Source organism: Ictidomys tridecemlineatus, chromosome 1 (assembly GCF_052094955.1).
Source record: "Ictidomys tridecemlineatus isolate mIctTri1 chromosome 1, mIctTri1.hap1, whole genome shotgun sequence".
NCBI classification, from domain to species: Eukaryota; Metazoa; Chordata; class Mammalia; order Rodentia; family Sciuridae; genus Ictidomys; species Ictidomys tridecemlineatus.
This window is the reverse complement of record NC_135477.1, coordinates 50,692,250-50,720,007: the sequence shown is the minus strand read 5'-3', so window position 1 is coordinate 50,720,007 and position 27,758 is coordinate 50,692,250. Positions and strand designations below refer to the sequence as shown.

General features: G+C 55.5%; 1 protein-coding gene across 1 annotated transcript in view; it reads left to right on the top strand.

Annotated features, from left to right (window-relative positions):
• The first annotated feature begins 15,404 nt into the window (after positions 1 to 15,404).
• Slc29a3 (solute carrier family 29 member 3) overlaps positions 15,405 to 27,758 on the top strand; it is a 33,868-nt gene continuing 21,514 nt past the window's right edge. The window contains exons 1-2 of the mRNA XM_005325994.5: positions 15,405 to 15,507; positions 18,589 to 18,881. Of these exons, the coding sequence (XP_005326051.3) occupies position 15,507; positions 18,589 to 18,881 (294 nt within the window). The 5' untranslated portion in view covers positions 15,405 to 15,506. The remainder of the gene's footprint in view (positions 15,508 to 18,588; positions 18,882 to 27,758) is intronic.

Sequence of the window (27,758 nt, the reverse complement as noted above, 5' to 3'; positions counted from 1 at the left end):
CCTGTCCCTGCCCAGTACCAGGCACTGATCCCAGGGTGCCTTACCACCGAGCTGCATCCCAGGCCTGTTTATTTTGAGAGAGGATCTCACTAAGTTGCTGAGGCCGGCCTCCTGCCTCAGCCTCCTGACTGACTATGATTGATCCTGGGTCTATGGACAAAGTTCTGAGGCCTGGTGTCTGTGGCCGACCCCAATGTCAAGGTGGTGTGGGCCATCCCATGAGACTCAGCCACTTGCTTTTATGAAATTTCTTACTAAGAGAAGATGCTGATGTCCTTTTGTGACAGACTCTATGTGAAGGCTGCTGTCTGCCAGGGTGCTGAGACTGTGTGTGTGTGTGTGTGTAGTGTGTATGAGAGAGAGAGAGAGAGAGAGAGAGAGAGAGAGAGAACTTGGCAACACTAACCAGGATTGGGGGACGGTGTCAGCAGGTGCACCAGAGTCGGTGCCATCCCAGCAGCCCTATGGAGTGGCCCAGCCCGGTCACTGGGGACGGAACATGCTCCACCTGGTTCCTTAACCCAAGAGGCCTCCCCAAGGCAAGGCCGGTGATTCCTGGAAACTCTGTCACAGGCAGGCACAGCACTTGGGGTGTGTGGGTGTTCCGTGGGACTTCAGGACACCAAGACCATGGCAGAGTATAAGAAGGTCGCTGTTGGAGGACAAGAGAGGATACTGGTCACATCCCTGATTATGATGTCCCATGACCATGACAGTTCCCACCACTGAGGATCATCACCATGATGACTCCGCCACAGGTTCAGCATTTAAAATGACCCTTGGGGTAAAGTGGGCAGTATTCAAATTCTCACCATTGTAACCAGTGGGGACAATGGCAAGGTCTTCCGTTAGGTCCACATAGGAAGAGCAGTGCCTTGCAGCTAGGCACATAAGACATTGGTTTCAAGACAAGGGGCCCTGCACCTCTCTTCTCAGCCCTGTCCACTGTGCCTCAGAGAGCACTGCCTTCACCTCCAGCTGCACCTCCACCTACACCTACACCTGCACCTCCACCTGTACCTACACCTGCACCTGCACCTCCACCTGCACTTCCACCTACACCACCACCTCCACCTCCACTTCCACATTACCTTCGCCTGTACCTCCTACTCCACCTCCACCTCCACCCCCACCCGCACCTCAACTTCCACCCACAACTCCACCTCCATCTTGACCTGTACCTCCACCTCCACCTGCACCCGCACCTCAACCTTTACCTCCATCTCCACCTGTACCTCCACCTCCACCTCCACCTGAACCTCCACCTCCTTCCCGACCTCCACCTGCACCTCCACCTCCACCTCCACTTCAACCTCACCTTTGCCTTCACTCTCAGCTTAACTTCGCCTGTACCTTCACCTCCACCTGCACCTCCACTGCACCTCCAACTCCACCTCCACCTTCATGTCCACCTCCACCTCCACCTTCACCTCTACCTTCACTTGCACCTCTACCTCCACCTCCACCTCCACCTCCACCTGAACCCCCACCTGCACCTCCACCTCCACCTCCACTTCCAACTTACCTTCGCCTGCACTTTCAATTTACCTTCGCCTGCACTTTCATTTCTACCTCCACCTCCATCTGCAACTCCACCTCCACCTGAGCCTCCACCACCACCTCCATCTCCACCTTCACCTCCACATCCACCTCCACCTTCACCTCCACCTCACCTCCTCCTCACCTCCAAATCCACCCACACCTCCACCTCAACCTCCACCTCCACCTCCACCTTCATGTCCACCTCCACCTCCAACTCCACCTGCACCTCCACCTCCACCTCCACCTTCACCTCCACATGCACCTTCACCTTAACCTTCACCTTCACCTCCTCCTCCACCTGCACCTTCACCTCTACCTTCACATGCACCTCTACCTCCACCTTCACCTGCACCCCCACCTCCACTTCCACCTCCACCTCCACTTCCACCTCCACCTTCACCTCCACCTCCACCTGCACCTCCATCTCCACCTGCACCTGCACCTCCACCTCCACCTGCACCCGCACCTCCACCTCCACCTTCACATCCATCTCCACCTCCACCTCCAACTCGACCTCCACCTATACCTGCACCTCCACCTGCACCTCTACCTCCACTTCCACATTACCTTCACCTGTACCTTCACCTTATCTTCGCCTACACCTCAAACTCCACCTCCACCTTCACCTCCACCACCACCTGCACCTCCAACTTCACCTCCACCTCACCTCCACCCGAACCTCCTACTGCACCTCCACCCCCACCTCCACCTCTACTCCCACCTTCACCTTCACCCCCACCTCCACCTCCACCTCCCCCCGAACCTCCACTTCCACCCGCACCTCCACCTCCACCTCGACCTGTACCTCCACCTCCACCTCCACCCACACCTCCACCTCCACCTGAACCTCCACCTCCACCTCCACCTGCACCCCCACCTGCACCTGCACCTTCACCTCCACCTCCACCTCTACCTCCACTTCGAACTTAACTTCGCCTTCACTCTCAACTTAACTTTGCCTGCACCTTCACCTCCATCTCCACTTCCACCTCCACCTGCACCTGCACCTGCACCTCCACCTTCATCTTCATGTCCACCTCCACCTTCACCTCCACCCCCACCTCCACCTGCACCTTCACCTCTACCTTCACTTGCACCTCTACCTCCACCTCCACCTTCACTTGAACCTCCACCTGCACCTCTACTTCCAACTCCATGGCCACCTCCACCTGAACCCCCACTTGCACCTTTACCTCCACCTCCACTTCCACCTACCTTCACCTCCACTTTCAACTTACCTTCGCCTGCACCTTTATTTCCACCTCCACCTCCACCTCCACCTGCAACTCCACCACCACCTCCATCTCCACCTTCACCTCCACATCCACCTCCACCTTCACCCCCACCTCATCTCCTCCTTCACCTCCAAATCCACCCACACCTCCACCTCAACCTCCCCCTCCACCCCCACCCTCACTTCCACCTCCACCTCCACCTCCACCTCCACCATCACCTCTACCTTCACTTGCACCTCTACCTCTACCTCCACATTCACCTCCACCTTCACCTGAACCTCCACCTGCACCTCCACTTCCAACTCCACTGCCACCTCCACCTGCACCCCCAACTGCACCTCCACTTCCAACTCCACTGCCACCTCCACCTGCACGCCTACGTGCACCTCCACTTCCACCTCTACTTCCACCTACGCCTCCACTTTCAACTTACCTTGGCCTGCACCTTCATTTCCACCTCCACCTCCACCTCCACTTCCACCTGCAACTCCACCTCCACCACCACCTGAGCCTCCACTACCACCTCCATCTCCACCTTCACCTCCACATCCACCTCCTCCTTCACCTCCAAATCCACCCACACCTCCACCTCCACCTCCACCCCCACCCACACCTCCACCTCCACCTCCACCCGCACCTCCACCTCCACCTTCATGTCCACCTCCACCTCCACCTTCACCTCCACATCCACTTCCACCTGCACCCCCACCTCCAAATCCACCCGCACCTCCACCTACACCTACACTTCTACCTCCACCTCTACCCCACCCCCACCCCACCCCCACCTGCACCTCCATCTTCATCTCCTACTCCACCTCTACCTCCACCTCCAACTCCACCTGCACCTCCACCTCCACCTATAGGTTCACCTTCACCTCCACATGCACCTTCACCTTAACCTCCATCTTCACTTTTACCTCTTCCTCTACCTCCACCTCCACCTTCACCTCCACATTCACCTCCACCTGCACCCCCACCTCTACATCCACCTCCACCTGCATCTTCACCTCTACCTTCACCTGCACCTCTACCTCCACCTGCACCTTTACCTCCACCTCCACCTCCACCTGAACCCCCACCTGCACCTCCACCTCCACCTCCACTTCCAACTTATCTTCGCCTTCACTCTCAACTTACCTTCGCCTGCACCCCCACCTCTACTTCCCCCTCCCCCTCCACCTCCACCTTCACCTCCACCTCCTCCTGCACCTCCATCTCCACCTGCACCTGCACCTGCACCTGCACCTCTACCTTCACCTCTACCTTCACCTGCACCTTTACCTCCACCTCCACCTGAACCTGAACCTCCACCTGCATCTCCAACTGCACCTCCATCTCCAACTCCACCTCCACCTCCACCTGCACCCCCATCTGCACCTCCACCACCACCTACACTTCCACCTTACCTATGCCTGCACTTTCAACTTAACTTCGCCTGCACCTCCACCCCCACCTCCACCTCCACCTCCACCTGAGCCTCCAACTCCACCTCCACGTCCACGTCCACCTCCACCTCCCCCTGCACCTCTACCTGCACCTTCACCTCCATCTCCACCTGCACCTGCACCTCCACCTCTATCTCTACCTCCACCTTTACCTGTACCTCTACCTCCACCCGCACCTCCACCTCCACCTCCACCCCCACCTCCACCTGCACCTTCACCTGCACCTCCAACTCTACCTCCACCTGCTACTTCCACCTCCACCTCTTCCTCCACCTTCTCCTCTACCTCCACCTCCACTTGCACCTTCACCTCCACCTTCACCTGCACCTCAACCTCAACCTCCACCTTCACCTTCACTTCCATCTGTGCCTCCACCTTCACCTCCACCTTCACCTCCACCTCCACCTCCACCTCCACCTGCACCTCCACCTCCACCTGCACCTTCAGTCAACCTGTCCTGTGCCTTTTACTTGTGTCTTGATTAATTCTTTGTTTGGGACGCCAAGGACCTGGATCCCACTGGACACCCTGACGGTAACAAGGATGAGCCAGGCTGGACTCGCCCTGAGCAGCTCACAGTGTAATAAAAAGCCTCTATCTGTGCTGGGGTTGTAGCTCAGTGGTAGTGCGCTCACCTAGCATGCACAAGGCACTGGTTTGGATCCTCAGCACCACATAAATGTAAAACAAAGATATTGTGTTCACCTAAAACTTAAAAAATAAATATATTTTTTAAAAGAAAAGCCTCCTTCCATAGGACATGGAAGAATAGAGAGGCCTTCCAGCCGCGTGGCCTTGACAGACAGGTGCCTGTGCAGGTGAAGGTGGGGCGGGGTGGCGCAGAGGGAACAGTGTGGTCACAGGTACAGAGAGCAGGGCCCCGCACAGGGACAGGGCCAGTACTGTTAGATAGTGCAGGGTCACTCTGCTGGAGTGAAGCCGGGGGACAGGCCTTCTGTCCACTGGCCCATCACAGTTGGCTGCAGTGCAGCTAAATGCGATAGGGAGCGGTGGGGAGTGTGGCTAACTGGAGACCGTCTGGCAGCGCTCTGGGACAGGACAGCCTCAGCCAGGCTCAGTAACCCGCGGCTGCCAGGAAGGGCCCGTGTCCAGGGCTGCCCCATTCTCCTGCCTTGAGAAGTCAGGACGAGGGTCTGGATGTGAACCTGTTCTACATGTTGTCGTTGGCACAAATGGCTTTTAAACGCTGCGCAGGTCAAACCAGACCTGCCTGGTTTGTGATCTGGGGGGAAGTGATGAGAGGCAGGGGATTGTCCGGCCTGGAGCTGCTTTGTTTCAGGAGTTTGTCTGCTGGGAGGACACAGTCCTGAGCCCTTGGCCCTCGCCTCCTCTGCTCCCTCAAGGGCCCCACATGGAGGAGAGCATCGCCCAGTGCAGCCCTGCCTCCCCATGCTGCATGGCCCTCACATGGACAGCCTTGCTGGCTCCTCCAGATGCCATCAAACCGCCTCCATCTCTAGAGTCCACTGCCTCCACTGCGGGAGAAGGGAAGGACAGGGCTCTGCTGTCAGTCCAGCTCCACACGACCCTGCCGCATGGACCAGGGCTTTGCGCTGAGGCTGGAAGAGAGTCAATTTACAAATACACCACATTATGCCAGGGCCACTCAGCAATGCCTGCCTGTAAAATCCTAGCCACCCAGGAGGCTGAGGCAGGAGGACTGCAAGTTTGTAAGTTTGCAAGTTCCGGGCCAAATCCTGTCTCAAAAAAAAAAAAAAAAAAATTTAAGAAGGGACAGACCCGGTGTCACACGCCTATCATCCCAGCGGCTCAGGAGGCTGAGGCAGGAGGATCACGAGTTCAAAGTCAGCCTCAGCAATTCAGTGAGGCCCTCAGCGACTCAGTGAGACCCTGTCTCCAAATAAAATATAAAAAGGGCTGAGGGTGTGGTCAGTGGTCGAGCACCCAGGGTTCAGTTCTCAGTACCAGAAAAATAATTCTAATCCAGCCGAGTCGGGAGGTAGGGTAAGGGAAGTCTGGGAAGACCACCAGGAAGGGATGGGAGGAACCAGCCTCCAGAGAGGAGCTCTGAGAGGTTTCCATGTTCTCTCTCCTGCCCTATGATGGGCTGATTGCTCATCACTCAGTGTCACCGGAAGCAGCGGGGACGCTGAGACTCTCAGCAAAGTCCTGGACAGACCCACCCAGGGGCAGGAACCTGGTAAAGAGCCCAGGCCCCACCCGAGGTCTCCAAACCCGCAGCCCAGGAGCAAGCCAACAGGGAGCACGTCGGGCCGGCAAGACCGAACCCAGCGTCCCCATCCCTCTCCCACCTGCTGCCAGGAGCTAAAGCCAACTCTCTGCGGGAAGATCCGCACCTCCACACTCTGTCATTTATGAGGTCTGGCCCTCCCTCGGTCAAATGTCACTGGACCCACCACAGACGGGACCAAGACAGGAACTGCAGGCGTCTGCGCGAACCCTGCTTCCGTTGACCCCCGAGACCAGGCATCTGGTGGACACAGAACCCACGTTTTCCTCACTCACCAAGGACAGGCTGACTCTGGGTCTTTGAGACTAGGGGTGACATGTCAAACCTCATGCTAGACAGAGGTCCCTTGTTCTCCCAAGTAGTCCCCTTTCACACCAAGGTAGATCCCAACACGGAGACCCAGAGGCGCAGACCTGACCTCTTCCCGCCCGACATCTGAGAGTCAGGCCACGGGTTGGGCCTGGGAGCGAGGGAACGGGCAGTCGCGGAGCGGGCAGGGCCTGCTGCCAGGCTCGGGCAGTCGGGGGCCCTTCCTCCGCGGGTTCCTGCAGTCGTGACAGAAAGATTTCAGACATGTCACTCAGAGTAGCAGGCAGGAGCTTATTGAAGGGTAAAAAAGGGGTGACACTCCCGGGGTGAGGAGGGTCCCCTTAGATAGGATAGCATGTCCCTCCAACCCTCCAGATTTATTTGGGGGTCCCAAGGAGGTTTCCAGAGAGTCCCACCCAGGTCCCCTTCTCGACTTTTGACAACTGACAGCAGGATGACAGTGGACTTTCAAGTCCCCACTGCCATGACAACGGTAGGTCACTTTGGTCCATGCTGACTAGTTCTAATCAGAACCACTTCTTCCAGGTTTCATGGTCGGGGAGAATTCTCCTAACTCCCCTGAGTTCTGGGACCTGCTCGGGGGAAGGGTCACAGAAGTCCCCTCTCTTTGGGGCAACTCGTGTTCTTCCCCGGCAGGTAATGGGCCAGTGGTTTGTGAGGAATGTGACCTGGCCTGTGGACTTGAGCCAGGCAGGGCTTCCGGTCAGTTGTTTTGGGAAGACAGCTTGTGGGGGGTCAGCGCTGTGGGCGGGAAGAGAGCGAGAAGGAAGGCCACTCGCAGCCTAGGACCTGCGGGGACCCGCAGGGAGAAGGTGGGGTGTTGGAGTTGGAGTTTTGAGGAAAACTGAGTCCCTCTGTTTTTTGTCTCAATTTCCTGACCCCTAACTACCCTTTGAATAGCCCTCGCAAGCTTTCTTCCCGAGGGTCTGCATGTTTGGGTGGCCAGGGAGAGTGGAGGTTGCCACATTGTTTCAGTGATAATGAAGGGTCCAGGCCACCTGTAGCGGGGGACATGATCTTAATAGTTTCTCTTAAGGGGAGGGGATTAGTTAAGGTTGGGGGAGGTGGTGACATGCCAGGCCTCACCCCAGGGGCCTGCCTGTCAGTTAAGCACCCCGTGGTCGTCCATCACCCAAACTGTCCTCTCCCTGGGCTCATTCAGGACTCACTAGCTCCCCAACACTCACGGAGGCACAAATCCTCCCACACGGGACACACGGCGCCCAGAGCCCACACAAGAGCTAAGAAGTTTATCTCAGACAGCAGAGAAAGGGCGTCCAGGGTCCAGACAAATGGTCAACTTCTAGGTGAAAGAGAGTCGGCCACCAGCCTCCAGGAACACACTCTTGTCCCTTAGACCCCAGGCCAGATCACATTCCATGCTATGCTAGCTCAAGCTCCACTGGGACAATATGAATGCAGCCACCAGGTGGCACCTCAAGTGAACGCAGCTACAACCAGGTCCTCTGGAGCCCTAGATGCCGACCTTGGCCTTGGTGGCTGAACTGCATTTTTCTCTCCAGGGAGGTGGGAGAATGGCAGGGTCAGCACCAGGGCGCCCTCCTCTGGCCCACAAAGGAATAACAATAAGACACAAAGTACAAAGGACAAGACACCTGCAAAGTACCAAAGAAGAGAGCCACCAACCTAGAATTCTAGACCTGATGAAAATACCCTCCACGGGGCATTTCCAGACCAATAAGCTGAAATCATTTGTTTCTAAAAGGCTGACATTAAAGAAATACCCACAGGAGTCCTCAGACAAAGGATTCCCAGAGGAAGTAAGTGCAGAAAGAAACGAGGAGGGGAAGGCCTCTTCCAGTACACAGAAATTAACGGGGGCTGTGGAAAGGGGAGACGCAGTGCCCCGTGAGTATTAAATAATGCCGAATAATTATTTGAGATAGCAACACAAAAGTTGGGGTGCACTAAGTGGAATTAAAGTGTTCTAAGGCACCCCCATTACCTGGGAAAGCGGGAAACTTGTTCATTGATATTGAACTTGAGTAGATATCATGTATGGATAAACATGATCTCCACTGAATATTAAACACAAAAATGTGAAAAATGAATAATTTTTTCAATTACTCAAGCCCCAGTGGAAGAAGGAGGAGGAGGAGGAGGAGGAGGAGGAGGAGGAGGAGGAGGAGGAGAAAAAGGAGCCTAGACCATTTGGGCTAATAATAATAATAAAAAAAAAACCACTGGAGTTAAACTCCAATGTTTATCTGTCTACCAATAATTATATAAAATGTAAATGGACAAAAGACTCCAAGTACAACGTAAAGAAGTCAGAATGGACTTTTAAAAAAAAGTGCCACTTGTAAGAAACACAGCTTACATACAAGGACATCTGATAAAATTAAAAGGGTCTAAAAAAGATACATCAAGGTAACACTATCCAAAGTAATGCTAGTGTAACTAAACTGCAATTAGAAAAATAAACACTAGGCGGGAAATGTATAAATATATGACGTCAGCAGAATAAGCAATAATAGGCCATGTGCCCATCGGGGCGGGTTACATTTTCCAATACAATTGCAACAATATCACCCACCTGATATTGAAGCCAGATTTAAAGTTAGGTAGTCAGTGTAGTTAGATCCGGTCTAATACTGAGTGAAATCTAAAATGGAGGCCATACTGAGAATGACTCAGGGAAAACAGGACAACTCATGGAAAGTTAATGAAGTCCCAAAGAGGCCCTAGGCCAAAGTCCACCTCAAAGAAATGTTAATGGAGCCCAGGAAACAGCCCCCAACAGATTTGGAGATAGCCCATCCCAGAGAAGTGATGAGCCCATCCCAAAAGTCCTTCCTGCCCGTTTGGCCCACCTGTGTCCTAACCCTTCCCACCTACATTCCATCACCAAAACTATAAAAAGGGGAGACAACCGCACTTCCACGGATTCCACCTCTTGGGTCCCCTAGTTCCCCCGGGAGAAGTCTTTTCTGCTGTCCTTTAATAAACTTCTACTTTCCACTCTGACCTTGCCTCGGCGTGCTTCTCTGGTGTTATTCTTCAACATTGGGGAAGCAAGGACTCGTCACCGGTCAACAGTGGTAACAGCGGCCCACAGAACCAGCAGGAGGCCATGGTGGTGGAGTTTAGGTACTGCTAGGACTTCACTGACGAGATCCACTGGGGGCTCGGAGCTGGCAAGAGACGCCTGGAGGATGGAGGGACAGAAGGGCCAAGGGCTGGAGTTCGCAGGAGTCTAGAACTTTCCAAAGGAGCTGCTGAACCAGCAAGTGGCAAAGGGAGGTGATTAGAGTCAGCGTGGGGTTGAGTTAGAATCGATGATGGGTGATATGTTACTTCCCAGGACCTGTGTCCTGCGTGGGGACCCAGGAACCCTGGAAAGAAAGACCCCAGTGAATCAGCGCTGCCTGATTGTTGCAGTGACAGGACATCACCACAAGATGGCAGCATCAGCCTGCAAACCCGCATTCCCGGATGATGGCTCCCTAAACTGACTGTGTGGGGGCTGAAGGCTCAGGGGATTGGAAACACCTGTGCCCTGGAGCCAAGTAAAACCACCACCTGCAGGTGAGCAGACTCCAGGTAGGGAAGAGAGGGGAGCTTTCAGGGCTCTGGGCTTGGAAGAAGGGGACCAAAACACTTCCAGGAGCCCCTGCTGGGCTCTGGAGGCAGAAATGCATCAGTTTGAATCTTGGTTGTGCTCCTTACCAGGTGTGTGGCTCTGAGCATACCACTAACTTCTCTGTACCCCAGAGTTCTCCTAAGGAATAGGGGACAGTCAATAGTGCCCAACTCATGGGGTCCTGAGATTCAGTGAGCTAGTTCTTTGGGGGGCAAAGCTGTGCTGTAGAGTAGTTGGCGTGCTAAGTACTTTGAACTGAAGGATGTTGGTATCAGCAGCTCGGGAGGCTGAGGCAGGAGGATCGCAATTTCAAAGCCAGCCTCAGCAACTTATTGAAGGCCCTGTCTCTAAATAAAAAATTTTTTAAAAAAAAAAAATATATATATATATATATATGAAGCTGGGGATGTGACTCAGTGGTTAAGTGCCCCTGGGTTTAATCCCTGGTACCAAAAATTTAAAAAATAAAGGATGTAGGAAGGCCTAAGGAGCAGTTCAGAAGCAAGGACCCTCTGAACCTTCTGTCCTCCTCTTTCTCACTGGCCCTGGGTCACAGAAACGGGAGGCCCTCTCCCCAAAGCCAGCCCTACAGCCTGGACACAGAACTCTCTTGAAGGCCCTCATCTCAGACAAAGGAAGGTGGATCAGAGGCCAAGGGGCCTCTTGTGGACAGGGCAGGCTTGCCCGTTAGGTTTTGTCCAATCGGCTGTATTTCTACACAGCGTCCCCGCTTCGTGGAACTAAGCCCAACAATGGACTGTTTTCTCTGGTCTCTGGGTCTCCTTTCCTGAAGGGTCCTGGGTCCCACAGAACTTCAGTCAGATAGATCTGCTACACTTTCCTCTTGTTAATCTGTCTCTGACACAGGGTGTCAGTGTGACCATCTGGGCGACCACATCATTTGGCTGCTTACGTCATGGCCCCTAAAGCATCCTCAAGCTCGCCTCCCTTGAAGGCAACCAGTGGTATTTATTGGGCACCTGCTGGGTGCCCCCTCGGCTATTAGGTCAACATTATCCCACCCTTTACAGATGAGGAAACTGAGGCTTGGCTTCCTGGGGACACCAATGTGACACCCAAGCCCAGGGCCATCTGGTTACAAAGCCTGGTTCTGTCTACCAAGTTGGGGACTTCCCTCCGGCCCCACCTGCCAGCCCCTGGTGTCCCTGGCTCCCTGGGGATAGAGCAGGTCCTGCTGAACTAGCACGACGGCTTCCGTCCAGCACTCAGAAGCATTCAGGGCATTCCTGAATCAAGGAGAGACAGGATGCCCGTAGAAGGCTGGGAATTATAAAATACCCGGGTAGTGAACAGGGCTTGGGATGTGCGGACATTCCCTCTCTCCTTTCTCCCCTACTTCTTCCCCTTCTCCTTCTTCCTCCTCCATTTTCTTCTTTACACGTGCATGTGCATAAGAATAAAGATGCCATCGGAGTGGTGGTGGGGGTGGTGGTCGGCAATCCCAGCAGCTCTCGAGGCTGAGGCAGGAGGATCATCACAAGTTCAAAGTCTGTATCAGCAACTTAGTGAGGGTCTAAGCAACTTAATGAGACCCCCGACTTAAAATAAAAAGGGCTGGGGATGTGGCTCAGTGGTTAAGCACTCTTAGGTTCAATCCCTGGTACCTAAATCAATCAATCAATAAATTGGGCTGGGGCTATAGCTCAGTGGTAGAGCACTTGCCTCACATGCATGGGGCCCTGGGTTCAATCCTCAGCACCACATAACAGTCAATGAATAAAGATATTGTGTCCACCTACAAATTTTTAAAAAATTCAAAAACCAGTCAATCAATAAAGACAGCTAGTGGGTGCCCAGCAATCCATCATTTACAGTATTCCCCTGGCACCCTGACTATGCTTGCATGTAAGAGGTGGTTGTCATCAACACTACCCAGAGGCACTGTCCCACATTCCCCAGCTCCACCCCAAGGCAGGGGGGACCTTCACAGCACAAGAGAGTAGCCGCTCCATTTCTAAGTGCTGATGGGAACTGGAGAAGCTACTGCAAATTAGGACTGTGGGGGACCAGATGTGCCCTTTGGCATATGATCATCATGGGCTGGTTATCTGGAGAAACTACAGATACAGGAAAAGCTTGAGAACAGGGAGCTGTTTTTTGCAAGGGAAATTTACATCTGTAAAGGAAATCGCTTGCCCTCTCTGCTCTAGTGTGTCTGTGCCAGACCCTCAGAGCCCCTGGAATCTGCACAACAAAACTTTTGTTTGCTCCCCCCTGCCCCCCTTTCATAAGCCCCCCCACACACAACTCACTCCCCTTTTCCTTTCCCTGATGGGGAGGGAAAAGGCCTGGCACCTGCCAGTCAAGTGCCCCATGCTAAGCCACCTTCTCCACCTTCTTGCTGAGGGTTAGGCTTCGGCCGACCTCAAAGCCACATTTTTGAGACTGATTCGGATTCTCTGAGTATCTCCCGTGTCTGCACGAGCTGTTCCTGTCATTAAACCTCAGTCTGCTTTTCTCTTGTCACTCTGTCTTGTCTCAGGGGTCCTCACCAACTCACAACAATGAAGGGTAAAGAGAAAATGATTCTGTCCTCTTCGGGACTCCTCAGGACTTATCAGAAGGGGCCCTTGTGGCCTGCCCAGGACAATCCCAGTCCCCAGTACATGTCCCCAGTCAGCCCAGGGGCTGCCTGCACAGCCTCCTCAGGTCCCCACCTCCCTGGTCCCCGCCCTGGAGCCCATCAGCTACCTTGTCCCCAATGCCAATCCAATATTGAGGGAGAAAAAAGGGAAAAGAAGTTTTATTGCTTTGCTAGCAAAGGAGCTCAGGGGACTGTCCCAAAGGCTGGGATTCTGCCTACCAGGGGGAACGGGGGCTTTACAAGTGATCCAAAGTCCACATTCCAAGTGCTCTCAGTTCAGAGTTATAATTCATATGTTAATTGGGGTGAGAGTCATCTCTGAGATCTTCTGGTGCCTTCCCTAAATCTGACTTACTTCTTTCCTTATTGGTGGGTGTGTGTCAAAGACAGATCACTCCGCCTAGGATGGGGAAGAAAGGTCATTCGGTTTCCCTTGAGATTAGGGAGGGGTGAGATTAGGGAGCAGGGAGAGAGGAGGAGAAAGAAACACCTCCATTTTAGAAGTCACGGTGGGCTGGAATTGTGCTCAGTGGTAGAGCGCTTGCCTTCCATGAGTGGACACTGGGTTGGATTCTCAGCACCACATATAAATAAATGAGTAAAATAAAGTCCATCAATAATTAAAAAAAATATATAAAAAATCAATGCTCTGCAATGGCAGAGCAGCAAGCACTATATTCAAAGTGTAAAGTGGACCACTGTTAAAATCCAAGACGCTGAGAGGCAGAGACGCCCAGGCAGGAGGGATCACAAGTTCAAGATCACCCTTAGCAATTTAGTGAGCTTCTGTCTCAAAATAAAAAAAAATAAAAAGGGGGGCTGGGGATGTGGCTCAAGCGGTAGCGCGCTCCCCTGGCATGCGTGCGGCCCGGGTTCGATCCTCAGCACCACATACCAACAAAGATATTGTGTCCACCGAGAACTAAAACATAAATATTAAAATTCTTTAAAAAAAAAAAAAAAAAAGGGCTGGGAATGTGGCTCAGTGGTTAAGTGCCCCTGGATTCAATATCGTCCCCCTGCCCCATAAAAAAGTAGGAAGAGGCACATTCTGTACTTCCTAAGAGTGAGAGGGCAGAAAGACTTTGAGCTGCAGATTATGAATAAAGGCCCCAGATTTTAACTGCCATTTTTGTCCCCTGTCCTGATCCTGTCTCAATGTAATTCTGAAACAACCTTTCAAGATGGAGTCCCAAGGCCATTAGGACGCAGGGTTTAGGCTTGATTCCAGCTGCTGCCCCAAGGTGAACTTTGATCACCTCCACCTGACCGCAGGCCTCTGGAACCACCTCTCAAGTGCACTGTGCCCAGAGGTTCAAGATGCGTCAAGAGGCGATCCACTCCTTTGGTGGACATTCCACCTTCTTTTCTTTATCTCCTATCCTACACAACCCGTGTTCTCAACTCTAACCAGTTTCCCTAAAAAGGATTTCTTGTGCTTTTTAAGAAACAATCCTTCCCAGAGACAGAGGCAGGAGGATCTTGAGTTCAAAGCCAGCTTCAGCATTTTAGCAAAGCCCTAAGCAACTCAGCAGGACCCTGACTCAAAATAAAAATACAAGAGGGCTGGGGGTGTGGCTCAGTGGTTAAGCACCTCTGGGTTCAATTCCCAGGGGCACAGGCACCCCCCTAAAAATCCAATCTTGTTGGCTTTCTTTTTTTTTTATACCAGAGATTGGACTCTGGGGCACTCGACCACTGAGCCGCATCCCCAGCCCTATTTTCTATTTTGTTTAGAGACAGGGTCTCGCAGAGTTGCTGAAGGCCTCCCTTTTTGCTGAAGTTGATTTGAACTCGCTATCCTCCTGTCCCAGCCTCCTGAGCCGCTGGGATCACAGGCGCGAGCCACCACGCCCGGCTTGAGGGCTCTTGATAGCTCCCACCTACCCAGCCTTCTTTAGAACACCGCCTAGAGTTTCTGAATCTGTTTCCCGAGTTGCAATTCCCAAGACCTCAAAATGGACAGTTTGACTTGCGCAGCCTGTAAGTCTGGGACGCACACGCAGGCGCCCCGTTACATGGAGTGGCAGGGGTCAGGGTGTGAGGGTGGGACTTGCTGACTGCCACCAGCAGCGCTTCAAGCTTTGGGTCTGCTGAAAACTAGGGAGGCCATGTTCAGCCTGGGGTTGGGGCCTGCCCAAAGGTGGGGGGATCAGGGAAGGATGGGGTCCTTTGCTGGAGTCTGGGGGCGAGGTGAGCCCTTCCAGGTCCTCGCGGCGCAGGGATAGACAGTGGGCCGGCTCCGCAGGCGTGACCAGTGCTTTGCCTCCGGACGCCTCACTTTCTGCACCTGCAAAATGGGCGCGCGCTGGCCCCCGCCCGGCGCAGGGGAGGAGGGCGGTGCGCACGGAGCGCAGGGAGGGGACTAAAGCCGAAGAGCGAGTCAGCGAACCAGGAAGCGCCGGCGGGCGGGCGGGCGGGCGGGGCGGAAGGAGGAGCCCGGCCTGCGGCCCGCGGAGCCCGAGTCTCGGTGGCCGTGCAGCCGGGAGGCGGCGGCGGCGGCGGCGGCGACAGTAAGTGCGGGCCGAGGGCGGGCGGCGACTGGGGCTGGCCTGGGACGAGCCCTCTGGCCCCCGATCGCCCCGGGCTCGCGCTCTCTCGCCTTCACCTCCCGCGTCCCGCCTCCCTCCCGGGCTGCGCGCCCCGCTCTCCTCTCGCTCGGGCTTTCCACCTTCTCCTCCCAGACTCTCGCTGTCCTCCGCCCTGTGCCTGTGCCTCCCCGCCCGGGTGCGGGGCCGGAGTGTGGGCCAGGCAACCCCAAGGGTCCAGAGGTGTCTGGCTCTGTGGCTCCAAACTGGGGGCCTGCCTGGGGCTGGGTGCCCAGGGACGCAGGGCTTCCCAACTAGCTGCCCAGCCCCCTGACCTGTTCCCCAGCGAGGAAATCGAGTCCCACCGGCAAGACTAACTTAGCCAGGGTCGGGAACCTAGCTGATACTGCAGGACACCCACACCCCCGTGTTGCTGCTGCTTGGTGCCCGGGCTACCCCTCACCCAGAGTCTCCCAGGGAGGAGCAGGGCCGGTGCCTGACCCGGGGAAGCTTGGTCATTTCCTTGCCTTCTGCTAGCTTTCACAAAGGGTAATAAGACTCTGCGCACTCCAGTGCTCTGGCCCGTGACCCGGGACAATTCCTGGCTCCTTCAGAGGCCCTGTCAAGGCTGAATGGCCCTGGACAAACAGATGATGAGCTGGGAAGGGCCTGAGTGACCTAGCCTTTGGGCCCTGATGCTGTCCCTCTGGATAGAACATCTGGTTGACTTCTATGGATTAGAATCACTTTTTTTTCCCCCCATTGCTGGGGATTGAACCGCAGGCCTTGCACATGTTAGGCAAGTGCTCTATCACATCCCACCCCACTTTGCACATTCTTTAGCAGTAATTTCAAGTGTGTGATAGTGTGAGCATGTGTGTGCATACACGCACACCCTGGCTGGGAGGGGCTTGCTCAACCAAGGGAGATTCAAATAGACTTGCTGACTGGATGCTCTGGGCCTACTTTGGGCAGCTTTCAGCAGCCCTGCGCCAGGGTACATTCTGCCCAGTAGGGGGCGCTGTCCTGGTTGTGCACAGCCCCATCATTCAGCAGATACTGATGCTGTGTGCACGCTGGTCACTCCCTTTGCCTCTGCTCCCAGCTTCATGGCTGCAAGGCCTTCAGGAAGGGGGTTTGGACTTGGAAGCAGCAGACACAGGTTCACATCCCCTCCCAGGGAAGCCCAGGAGTCTGGCATGGGCTCCAGGCTGCTTGGCGTGTGACTTCACTATTGCCATCTGGTAGCTGTGTGACCTTGGGCAAGTTACTGAAACTTTCTGAGCCTCAGACCCCTCATCTGTGAAATGAGTCTTAGAGTAGGACCTAACATGTTCTGCTGTTGTCAAGCCCAAGGGCTAGGCGGAACCTTGGCATGTGTGGTTACAGGACTTTATTTTAGCTCCTGGGAATTCTTTCTGTTGAAAGTAGGAAAAAGCAAGAGCCTTCAAGGCTTCCATTTTTCCATCTGTAGAAGGAGCAAAAATGTCGGCCCTGCCTCATTCCTTGGGCTGCCATGAGTTTATCCCAGGATATAGACAAAGCTCTCTGTCGTGTTGGGGGGTGCTCCCAGGTCAGGCCGGCTTCCCCTGCCAGCCGCGTCACATGTATTTATTCTTTTATAGGATGGAGAGGATGCTACTGCGGGAGGGACCCCAGACTGAGTGTCCCGTTCTCAGTGTTATGTATTTCCCATTTTTCAAGCTGCTACCACATCCTCGGTGCCAGCTAGAACAGGGAAGTGGGATGCCACCTTGCAGCCAGCCAGACAGGTGACGAGCCCAGGATGCCAGGGAGGATCAGCCGACTGTTCAGTAGCCACTTCCCCACTCCGGCTGGTGCCAGCCAGTCCGAGTTCATGGCCATTGTAAAAAAGGCTTCCCTGGCTTTGCACGTGGGGCAGTCGAGGCTCAGAGGCGGGCAACGTGCCCAAGGCCTTGCGGGCAGCGGTTGTCAGCAGCCCAGAACCTTCATTGCCTTTGGTGCTACCACGGCTTGGGAGTGGCCATCTCCTGGCGGGATGTGTTGACAGAGCTGGGACCACAGGCACGAGCTGGAAGCCTCTGCCCAGCCGTTTACCTAGTCTGTGACCTGGGCCTCTGTCCCCACAAATGAAATGAGGAGTGGGCTATCCGGTTACCCAAGTCTCTGGATCAGCATGGATTTTAAATATATATATATATATATTATTTAATTCAGATAACTTTATTAACTAATTTATTTTGTACCAGGGATTGAACCCAGAGGCACCTGACCACTGAGCCACCTCCCCAGCCCTTTTATATATTTTATTTAGAGACAGGGTCCCTCCAAGTGGCTTAGGGACTCACTAAGTTGCCGAGGCTGGCTTTGAACTCACGCTCCTCCTGCCTCAGCCTCCAGAGCCACTGGGATTACAGGCGTGAGCCACCACACCTGGCTCAGATGACTTTATTTTTATCTATAGTTTAAATTCATTTTTAAACAGTTAAAGAAGCCACATAGTTTAAAGTTCAGAAGAAACAAAAAAATGAATAGTGAAGCCCTCCTCCCTGTCCGTCTCCCTCCTCAGAGACAGCCACTGTCAGGGATTTCATTGACGTCCTTCCAGTGACATCCTGCACATGCACAAATGCATAGGTGTGCATTTTTTTACACACACCTTTCTACACAAATAGCGTATCCCACATGCTCTCCTGCTCCTTGCTGTTTTGGCATAAAGTTGAAGAGTTTAGAGAACATTCTTTGTCCATCCAGGGCCCTGATTCCTATTTTGATGCTGCCATGACCCCAGGTTGCCCGTCCAGTGTGCTTGTCATGGGCCCCCCTCACAGTGTTTGGCCCTGCCTGTTGCTGGTCTCCTCTTGTGTGGTCAGGGTGACCTGTGAGGTCATTTAGAGTTCTGACATCCTGTCCTTCTCCTAGTCTGACTTTCCTCTTCCTGGTCCTTGAACATGAAGCTCTCCCACCGAGCTCTGGCGGCCTGAGAGCCCTGGTGGGGGATATGATTGGTTTGTAGGAAGGCAAGCCCACCTGTGCCCGGCCTCAGCGTCCACTCACTACCCTGTGCCTTTCCCTGCCTGACAGTGGCCCTTGGCTCGGAGGATGCCGTGTGTCACAGCTCCAACTCCACCTACACACCCGTGAGCGGCTCGCTCGGAGCTGACCCAGAGGCGCTGCCCGGACTGGACTGCCCAGGCCCCGGGCTGCCGAGGCCCGAGGACCGCTTTAACGGCGCCTACGTCATCTTCTTCTGCCTGGGCATCGGCAGTCTGCTGCCATGGAACTTCTTTGTCACTGCCAAGGAGTACTGGGCCTTCAAGTTGCGCAACTGCTCCAGCCCAGCCACAGGGAACAGCCCCGAGGACACCGACATCATGGTAAGGGCGCTGTGCCCGAGGCGCCGTGCCAGGGAGGCCCGCTGCGTGCTGGTGAGCGGAGGAGGGTGTGGGAGCCGCGTGGACAGAGCTCCACTCAGCGCTGACCTGGTTTGCGGGGCGCGCCAGGCTTCGTGTGGCCAGGAAGATGGAGGTGGATGAGACCCAGATCCAGGGTTCAGTTTGCTTCCTATTCAGTTGCCAGGAGGGGGCCGTGATGCTTCTGTCCGGTGCAGGCTGGTAACCCAGCAATCCAAAGCCGTGGCTCTGGGAAGGTGTGCATTGAATAGCATTAGGTTCAGCTGTAAGATACAGAGACTCGCCAAAGAGAAGTGGATCAAACAAGATGGAAGGTCATTTTTCTCTCATATTGAAGTCAGGGGTTGGGGTGCGGCCTAAGGCTTGTGTGATGTTCTGTGGTGTCAGGAACCCTGTTGTTTGACCATGTGTAGCACTCATGTCCAAGGTTACTCCATGGTCCAAGATGGCAGATGGAGCTCCAGTCATTACATCAATAGGAAGACAAAAGATGAAAGAAAGAAAGGCATGCTGCTAGTAAAAACACTTCCTGAAAATAACACATTGCTTCTGTTGACACTGCATTGGTCTCAACTCAGTCACATGATCACACTAATTGCAGTGGAAGCTGGGAAATGTAGTTTTAATTTTGTTTGTTTGGTCTTTCTGGTGCTGGGAATTGAACTTCAGGTCTTGGCTCATGCTAAGCACAGGTTCTACCACTGAGCTACACTCCCAGCTGTGAAATATCTTCAAATGTAGGTTTATCCCAGAAAACCATGTGTCCACTAAAGTGGGAGGTTGGTATTTAGCAAAGACAGAGTCTCATAGCCCATTTTCTGTGCCAACAACACAGTACCACAGACTGGGTGAGTTATGAAGAAAGGAGGTTTATTTGGGCTGGTGTCTCTGGAGGTCCAGAGTAGAGAGGCTGCCTCTCCTGTGGCTTTCTTGCTGGCAGAGGTGGGGCACAGCACCCCACAGCAAGCGACAGGGAGCTTGAGTGCGTGTGAGTCGGGTCTCTTTTTTAAAAATCCCCAAGAAATGGTGATGGGGTCCACCTAATGCTTATCTTACTCTGCTCATCTCCCAGAGGTCTCCCCTCTAAATATCATATTAAGTTTCCACCCTCTTGATGCCTCACACTGGGGATTACATTTCAACACCGTGGCCTTGGGGGACACTGCATTTCAGGGTGGGCGGGGTGCCGCTCTGTGTAGAGCACATGCCTAGTGTGCTTGAGACCCTTGGTCTATCACAGCATCAAAAAAAAACTACATTTCCCAGTATCCATTGCAGCAGGCATGGTCACGTGACTAGTTCTGGCCAATGCAGTGTGCAAAAAGGCAAGGAGGGCTATGTCTACACCACAGCACAGGAGATAGGAACCCTTGGGGACAAGGAGTCTGGGCACAAGGTAGAGATCTCTGTGATCAGGGTGGATTTGAAGAATGGGGGAGGAGACTGCAGGTGGAAGAAACAGCTGGGCCAAGGCACACCAAGAGGAAGGATGTGAGGAGCCACGGGGCATCAGGTCTGGCTGTACAGGGTTTGCGGCAGGGGCCCTGTGGCTCAGACCACTGCCCAGGCCTGGGGGCTCAAGGTGAGAAATCTGAATTGTTTGATTGACAGTGGCAGTAAGCTCCTCCCTCCCAACGCAGGGCTGCACATTGTGCCTGTGGGTTTTCTGGGGGGAGAGACCGGCAGGGGAGGAGTGTTAAAAAAAATGACTGACACTTGCTAAAACAGCAAGGCCAACTTTGTTTAAGACTCTTGCAATAGGGAGAGAGCTGGGACTCGACTCTGACAAGGACAGGTGTATTTATAGCCAGGAACAGGGAGAGGGGTCAGTGGATGGAAGATGACTAAGTGGGACTTCAAGGGTAGAGGATGCTCCCTCAAACACACGTGGGTGGAGAAGCCAAGCGGGCTCTGAAGGCATGGGGTGGGGTGTTGTCAGAGCCCTGTGCCTTTCCTCCGGGGCATCCCTCAGGGACAGGCGGGAACACCAGCAGAGCCAGCCACAGGGCCAGCCCTACCCCTTGGCTGGCACAGGAGGTAGCTCACCGCTCCTTCTCTGAAGGCACCTTCTTATCCTTGACCTAACCCCTGGAACCTTCCTCAGTGTGGGCATGAACGGGACACATGGGAAGGGCATCTCTTTCTGCCTTTCAAGGCCTGAGCCCAGCTGCTACACACCTGGATCACCAGGGAGCATTCTGCAAAATACCCATCAAGCCCAGCCCAGGGATCCTGCTGGAGTGAGTCTCAGTCGTGGTGCAGACTTTGGTATTTTCTAGTTTACTCTCCTGTCTGATTGCCACCCCCCAAGAGCTTTGACTTCCCGGGGGCCTCTTCTGTGAACCTAAGAATTCACCTGGGGTCTGAGCCTGTTTGTGCAGCTGAAGAGCCTCTGCCAGGGAGTGGGTGGTGCACAGCCTCCTGTGGTCCTGAGACCAGCAGCCCTGGGGGCTTGTGGGTAGTGCAGCCTCCAGCCCCACCCGAGACCCAGAGTCAGGATCAACTGGGTTCCAAGAACCAAGACTTGCCACCTGTAGCTCCTGGGAAGGTGACTGGCAGGTGCAGTGGCTTTTGAGAAGCCCTGGCTAGTTGTTGGCTCTGGGTCTGAGTCAGCCTCTGTGACACCTTGTTTTCCTGGTGTATAAAACCACCATGTTGGGTGTGGTGGCGCACGCCTGTAATCCCAGTGGCTTGGGGAGTCTGAGGCAGGAGGATCACGGGTTCAAAGCCAGCCTCAACAACTCAGTGAGGCCTTAAGCAACTCAGTGAGACCCTGTCTCTAAATAAAGTACAAAAAAGGGCTGGGGATGTGGCTCAGAGGTTAAGTACCCCTGGGTTCAATCCCTGTATTTTTTTAAAAAAAGAACCATATCCTGTGGGGGTGTGGGTAAGCCCATTCCTGGGTGTTGGGACAGGCCTGGTCCACTATCCCAGATGCTGTACAAACAGGATCAGTACAAATCCCCGGGGGCCTGGAGCCCGCTCTTCCGAGCTGCCTGGGGCCCTGGTGTGTCCCCACGGGCTCTGCCTTAGCCTGGTGCTTTATGGTCCTCTCTTATTCACTAGAGGCTCCTGTGTCCCAGCCGTCCACTGGCCTCGGTAGATGCTGCTGCCCACTGGGCTTCTTCCGGCAGGTCCCCGCCCCCGGGTGCAGGCTGCTGAGGGAGGGAGAGCAAGTGCAGGGTCTCTGGGAACGGCGCTGGCTCTTGGCGAAGAGGCCCTCCCCGGCCGTCCCTTCCCAGCTGCAGGCACTTAGCATTCCAGCCCCGCTCAATGCTTTATTGCCCGTTTCCAAGTGCTGGCAGGTGCGGATGTAGTACCTGTGGCTGCCCGGAGCTCCTGGCTCTTGGCATCGGAGATGAGAGACCTGTCACCCCTCGATTCATGGGCCGGTGCTGGGAACAGGCGTGCTGGGGTGTCTCTGCGTTTTCTGGGCTATTTTTCTTTTCCTCATTCCTCATTCCTGCCACCGGCCTCCCCCATGCTTCCCCTCCTCTTCCCAATTCCCTGCAAGAGGCGGCCGGTCTGCCCAGCATCTTGAGGGCCAGTTTGTGGGAAAGGGACGGGAGTCGGACAAATCCACCTCTACCTGCCACCTGTAGCTCCATCAGCTGAGGGGCTCCATGGTTGGGGTTTTCTTTGTGGGGGGGAGATACTTTTAATATTTTGTGGGAATAGATAGCATTGCTGGGGAGTTTGACCCCGTAGGATTGTTTGAACAGAAACCCCCACTCCAGTGATGTCACTTTCAAGGTCACCTCCCGTGCCAGGCTCCCGTCTTCTGCCTGCAGCAGTTTGGGCATGGTTTAGACAGCTTGCTGCTTGCCCGTCTCTCCTCTCTTTCTCTGGAATGAGACCCACAAATAAACCCAGCGAAGCCCTGTTGGCCCAGGGCCAAAAACTAGGGCATAACCGAGGAAGAGTTGGCATGGAAGGCTGGCTTGGGGCAAGCTGCTGCAGCCTCCATTTTGGGAACCCACTGTGCCGGCACGGGTGCGGCACAGACTTCCCTCTTGTTACCCCGGCAAGGTGGGTCTCCGTGACGCGGTTCTGGAGATTGAACCCAGAGGTGCTCCACCCCAGAGCTAGGTCCCCAGCTCTTTTTATTTTGAGACAGGGCCTCCCTAACCTACCCCAGGCTGGACTGGAGCTTGTGACCTTCCTTTCTCAGCCCCCTGAGCAGCTGGGATTCCCGGTGGGCAGCACCGGGCCTGGCTGGCCATCTATTTCTTCAGAGCTGAATTCCAAAGATTGGTGCTGGGTGAAACCTCCCCTCCCCCATCAAAATGCAGTAAGGCGGGGTTTGGCCTCAGTCCCGGCAAGGAGATGGCAGGAGATGGTGGGGACAGTTGGAGAAGTGGGCTGGGGGTTCCAGGCTCCTGCCACAAGGTGTGGGCGAGCCGCGTGCACAGGGCAGCACCCCCTCCCCGCCAGCCGCCCAGTCAGGGGCTGCTCTAGACCATTTTTTTAAAAAAATTAGAACCAAAAACGGGTCATTTTTCATTCCCCTGTCCACTCTCGGACTCAAACTGCAGTCCAGCCAACGTGACAGTCCCAGTAAAACACCTGGGACAGCTTTGTCTTTGTTTTTAGCCTTGCCACTTCCTGCAGAGGCAGGGAGCCGGCCTGGCCTCAGCCTGTGGGTCCTGGCTCTCGGGGCCTCGCGGGCCCTGTTCTCTTTCTCCCTCCCGATCTCGCCCCCTCCCCTCCTGCACCCCGTCCCCGGGCCCTCCAGGGCCATCAATCGCTGGGTCTCTGCCTTTGGTTTTCTTTCTTCCCGCCCGCCTCCCTGGAATCCAGGGGCGATTTCCTGCCCACGTGAGGAGCGGGCCTGGGCCCTGAGCTCAGTGTCGTTTTAAGGTGATTGACCATCACAAGCGCCCGGAGAGCCGGACCTAGAGGGGGGTCTCCAGGAGAAGCCGCGGCGTCTTCATTGAGGGCAGCCACGGTCTGCGAAGGGTCTGCGGGGACGGTGGGTGCCCAGGGGCTCTGCTGGACTCCTGCCGGCCCTCTGCATGTGCGTGTGTGTGGTTGTGTGGGAGTGTGTGTGTGTGCAGGCACACGTGTCTGAGGCCTGTGGCAGCCTGTGGTTTGGGCCCATGAGACAGACAGAAATTGTCTGTCTACAGTGGAGACCGCGCACAGGAGGAGGAGGAAGTGCCTGCTGGAGCCAGCCCAGGGCCTCCTCCTGGTGCTCCTCCTGGGTTTCCTCCTGTGGAGGACAGCTGGAGCACCCAGACCGCCTCCTGACCACCACCACGTGGCAGGCGGAGACTGATGTGGGCTGCATGGGCCGTAGGCGGGGAGTGTCCTCGATGGCCTGCTTCCTTCTTTCCCTGGTCATGTGCTGGAGATCAGGCTGCAGAAGAGGAAGGACTGGCCATCGGGTGTCAGCAGTCAGGGAGCCTCGAGTCAGGCATCCTGCAGGAGCTCAGGGTCACCCTGTGGACTTCCCAGGGTCCTGGTGTCTCTGGCCCTTCCCTCTGTCTGTCTCTGAGCCCTTCCTCTGCCCCTCTGAGGGCACAGAGGGAACAGGAGCATGAAAATCAGAGAAGCCACTTGTCCCTTGTTGGGGTGGCTTCGACAGCAGAGGGGGTGCAGGGTTGATGGAAATGTTGTTTCCCCCCTCCCCTGCGTGGTGGGACGGCCCTGGGACTCTGGAGAGCTGGCATTTTTTTCTGCCGACCTTTCAAACTCGCTGGTGACCAGGGCCTGCAGGCTCCCCTCTAGACTGGACTGAGGCCAGCAGCTCTGGTCTCCCGGGAGCAGAGGGCAAATGTTCTAGGCTTTGGGGGCCACCCTCTGGCAGCTGCTCAGTTCATGCCTTGACAGTACGTGGCCCAACCGTGGTGACCGAGTCCCAGTGTTTACAAAAAAGGTGGTGACCAGATTCGGCCCAGGGACAGGCCTTTGCCCACCTCTGGACTGGTTACTCTTTATGGATCGCCCCCACGCTGGTGAACCCTGGTCATTCGCAGAGATGCTACTGACCTGTCTTCCATTAATTCTCTTCACGCATTTGCCGACGGTTCCCTGGACTGGATCTGAGGTTCCGCAAAGGCAGGAACTGGGCCTGATCTCAGGGCCTAGACTATCAGGGAGCTCAGCCGGTGTGTGCAGGAGGGTGAATTCATCCAGGTGCTGGCGAGGGCCTGTCCCGGGTGGGTGCTGGGCTGGAGGCGAAGGGGAGGGATGGGGGCGTGGTGTGGGTCTGGGGTGGTGCCCAGCATGGACTTCTCCTCTCTGTCCAGGCCACAGCACACCCTGCCCACGTCCATCAAGCCTGGATCTTTGGGGTTATCCTTTATTCCCTTGGTCCCTCCACCCCCACATTCAGTCCATCGACATGTTCTGTCGCTTGAACCTCCAAAAAGTCTCAAATCCCTCTCTCCTTCCAAGGCCAGCCTCAGCCTCTCTGACCACACTGCCTCCCTTGGACTCCTGCCAATCCTCTGCATGTGCGTGTGTGTGGTGGTGTGGTGGTGTGTGCAGGCACACACCCATCAATTCTCTGTGGCGCCGGAGAAGTGAGCTGAAGACATAAATGGAGAGGCCTTGCACGTCACCTGACAGCCCAGGGGACAGAGGGCTGGGTTTGAGCTGTGTAGCTTTGGGCGAGTTGCCTGACCTCTCTGAGCTTTGGTTTTTTCATCTGGAACATGAGTCTTCCCTGGAAGGGGAGCATGGAGCCATCCGATATGTAAAGAGTGCTCGGGATGCAGAGCCGGAGGACCAAGTTAGAATCCTGCGGCGGCTTCCCACTTAGAATAAAATCCCAAATCCAAGTTCCCTTGACCCCTGGGAACTCCGGGCAGTCCTGTCCGGGCCCAGCTTCGGTCCCCTTGACACCTTCTCTCCCTGTGCAGTGTCAGGCTCACCCCCGTGGTGGCTTGAGCACACTCAGCTCGTTCACTGAGAGAATGAACCAGTGGAGAACTGAGCAGCCCTGGGGCAGCTTCTCCTGCCCCATCCTTCCTGTCACTCCACCAGGGGACTCCCGTGTGCTCAGCACTGACTGTACCTGTTGGACATTCTGGAACCTTCCAAAGCTCCCGGTACCTTTGGACACGAATACCCCTCTTCAACCTGCCACCCAAGACCCCCCTCATCCTCCTCTCGGGCCTCCCTGGGCCCTGTCACTCCACCCTGGGAGTGGGTGCTGCGGGGAAGCTCGAGGACTTCCTGGGGACTGCCACCTTGAAGTAGCACAACCCGGGAGGCTGGACAGGCCCTGCTGCTTCTAGCCTCGGGTTCCTATGGCAGCCTCACGCTAGCCTCTGCGTCCTTCCTCCCCCCGGTCGTCTGTGTACTCCCCCTTCCACCAACACTGGACACAGGGCTCCCTCCTCCGTGATGACTCACCTCCATCATATCTGCAAAGACCTTGTTTCCAAATCAGGTCGCACCCCGAGGTTCTGGGTGGACCTGATGTGGGGAGCACATCCCAGCAGGGGTGAGCGGCAGGCGGTATCAGAGCGAGAGGCAGGAGACCAGCGTGGGTGGGTGGGCTGGAGGCCCGGGGCAGCAGAGTCCAGCTGCCTTTCTTTTTGACCAAAGGGAGGCCGCGAGAGCGCCTCCTGGCGGACGGGGAGGAGCACGCAGCAGTGAGGGAGAGTGCAGGTGAGAGGGGAGAGCCCTGCTGCCCGTGGTCTCTGTCCCCCGAGGCTGCAGAGAGGACCTCACAGAGAAGAGAAGGTGCCCTCAGAACACGTACCCCCACAGGGAAGTGGGGGAGCTCCTTCCAGAGGCCTCAGGAACCTGCTGGTCTTCTGGCAGGGGTTGGTTCTAAAGGATGGGGAGCACCTCTGAGCTTTATGAGGACAAGATTTTGTATCTATATCCACTAAGGATTGAACCCAGGGCACGTAACCACGGAGCCACGTCCCCAGCCCTTTTTACTTTTTGAGACAGCGCCTTGCTAAGTTGTCTAGGGCCTCAGTCACTGAGCCTGGCCTCCAACTTGCAGTCCTCCTGCCTCAGCCTCCCAAGCCTCCGGAATTATAGGCATGTGCCATTGCACCTGGCGAGAAAAGATGTCAGTGACCCCAGTAAGCTCTGGCCTGGAGAAGCCCTGAGAGACCGAGGGACGGGCTGGTGTGGTGCAGATGTCTCATGGGGGCTCTGTCCTCAGGGTGGCAGCCTTGACTAGGTCTGCACTGCTTCCCTGTGATTCTGTCCCCAGCTTTGTTCTGCCCTCAGGGCCCTGGCCGCTCTATGCAGCCTCGCTGGACCTGGTCTCCTTGTGGCCCCTGGAGCAAGGGCTGCCCCTCCCTCCCTGCCCCTCCCACGCCCTCAGCTGCATGCCCCTTTTTTCCTGGACGGATGCCCCAAACACAGGGCCTCGCAGCCCACCCAGAGGACCCAGCACCTCTCCTATAAGGAGCTCACCCTTCAGCCTCCCCAGGGTGGTTCCTGCAGTGCCCTGGGCGAGGGCACCTCCCCTGCACGTTGCAGGCCGCAGGATTCAGCTGTCCGAAGGTGGCAACTCTGCAACGGCAGGCTATTCTCGCCAGCCTGCGCGCTGCTGCTAATTTCATGCTCCTGTGATCCAGGTAACGCTCGGCTGCCTTGAGCCGCCACCCCCGGCTGGAATCACTTTTTCTCGCCCGCAGGAGCCCAGCTGCCCCTGCTGCCCCCGGCGGCTGTGGGGGCTGCACAAAGCGGCCTGGCCCCGGGTCCGTCTACTGCAGCTCGTGACTAATTGCCACACTGATTTCAAAGTGCCCGAATGGCATTCCGGGGAGGGGAGGCTTCACCAGGGCTTGCCAGACATGAACGGGCTCATTTTAGGGCCCCCTCCCCCCACCCCCGCCCTGAGAAACCTCTTAATCTGGACTCTGA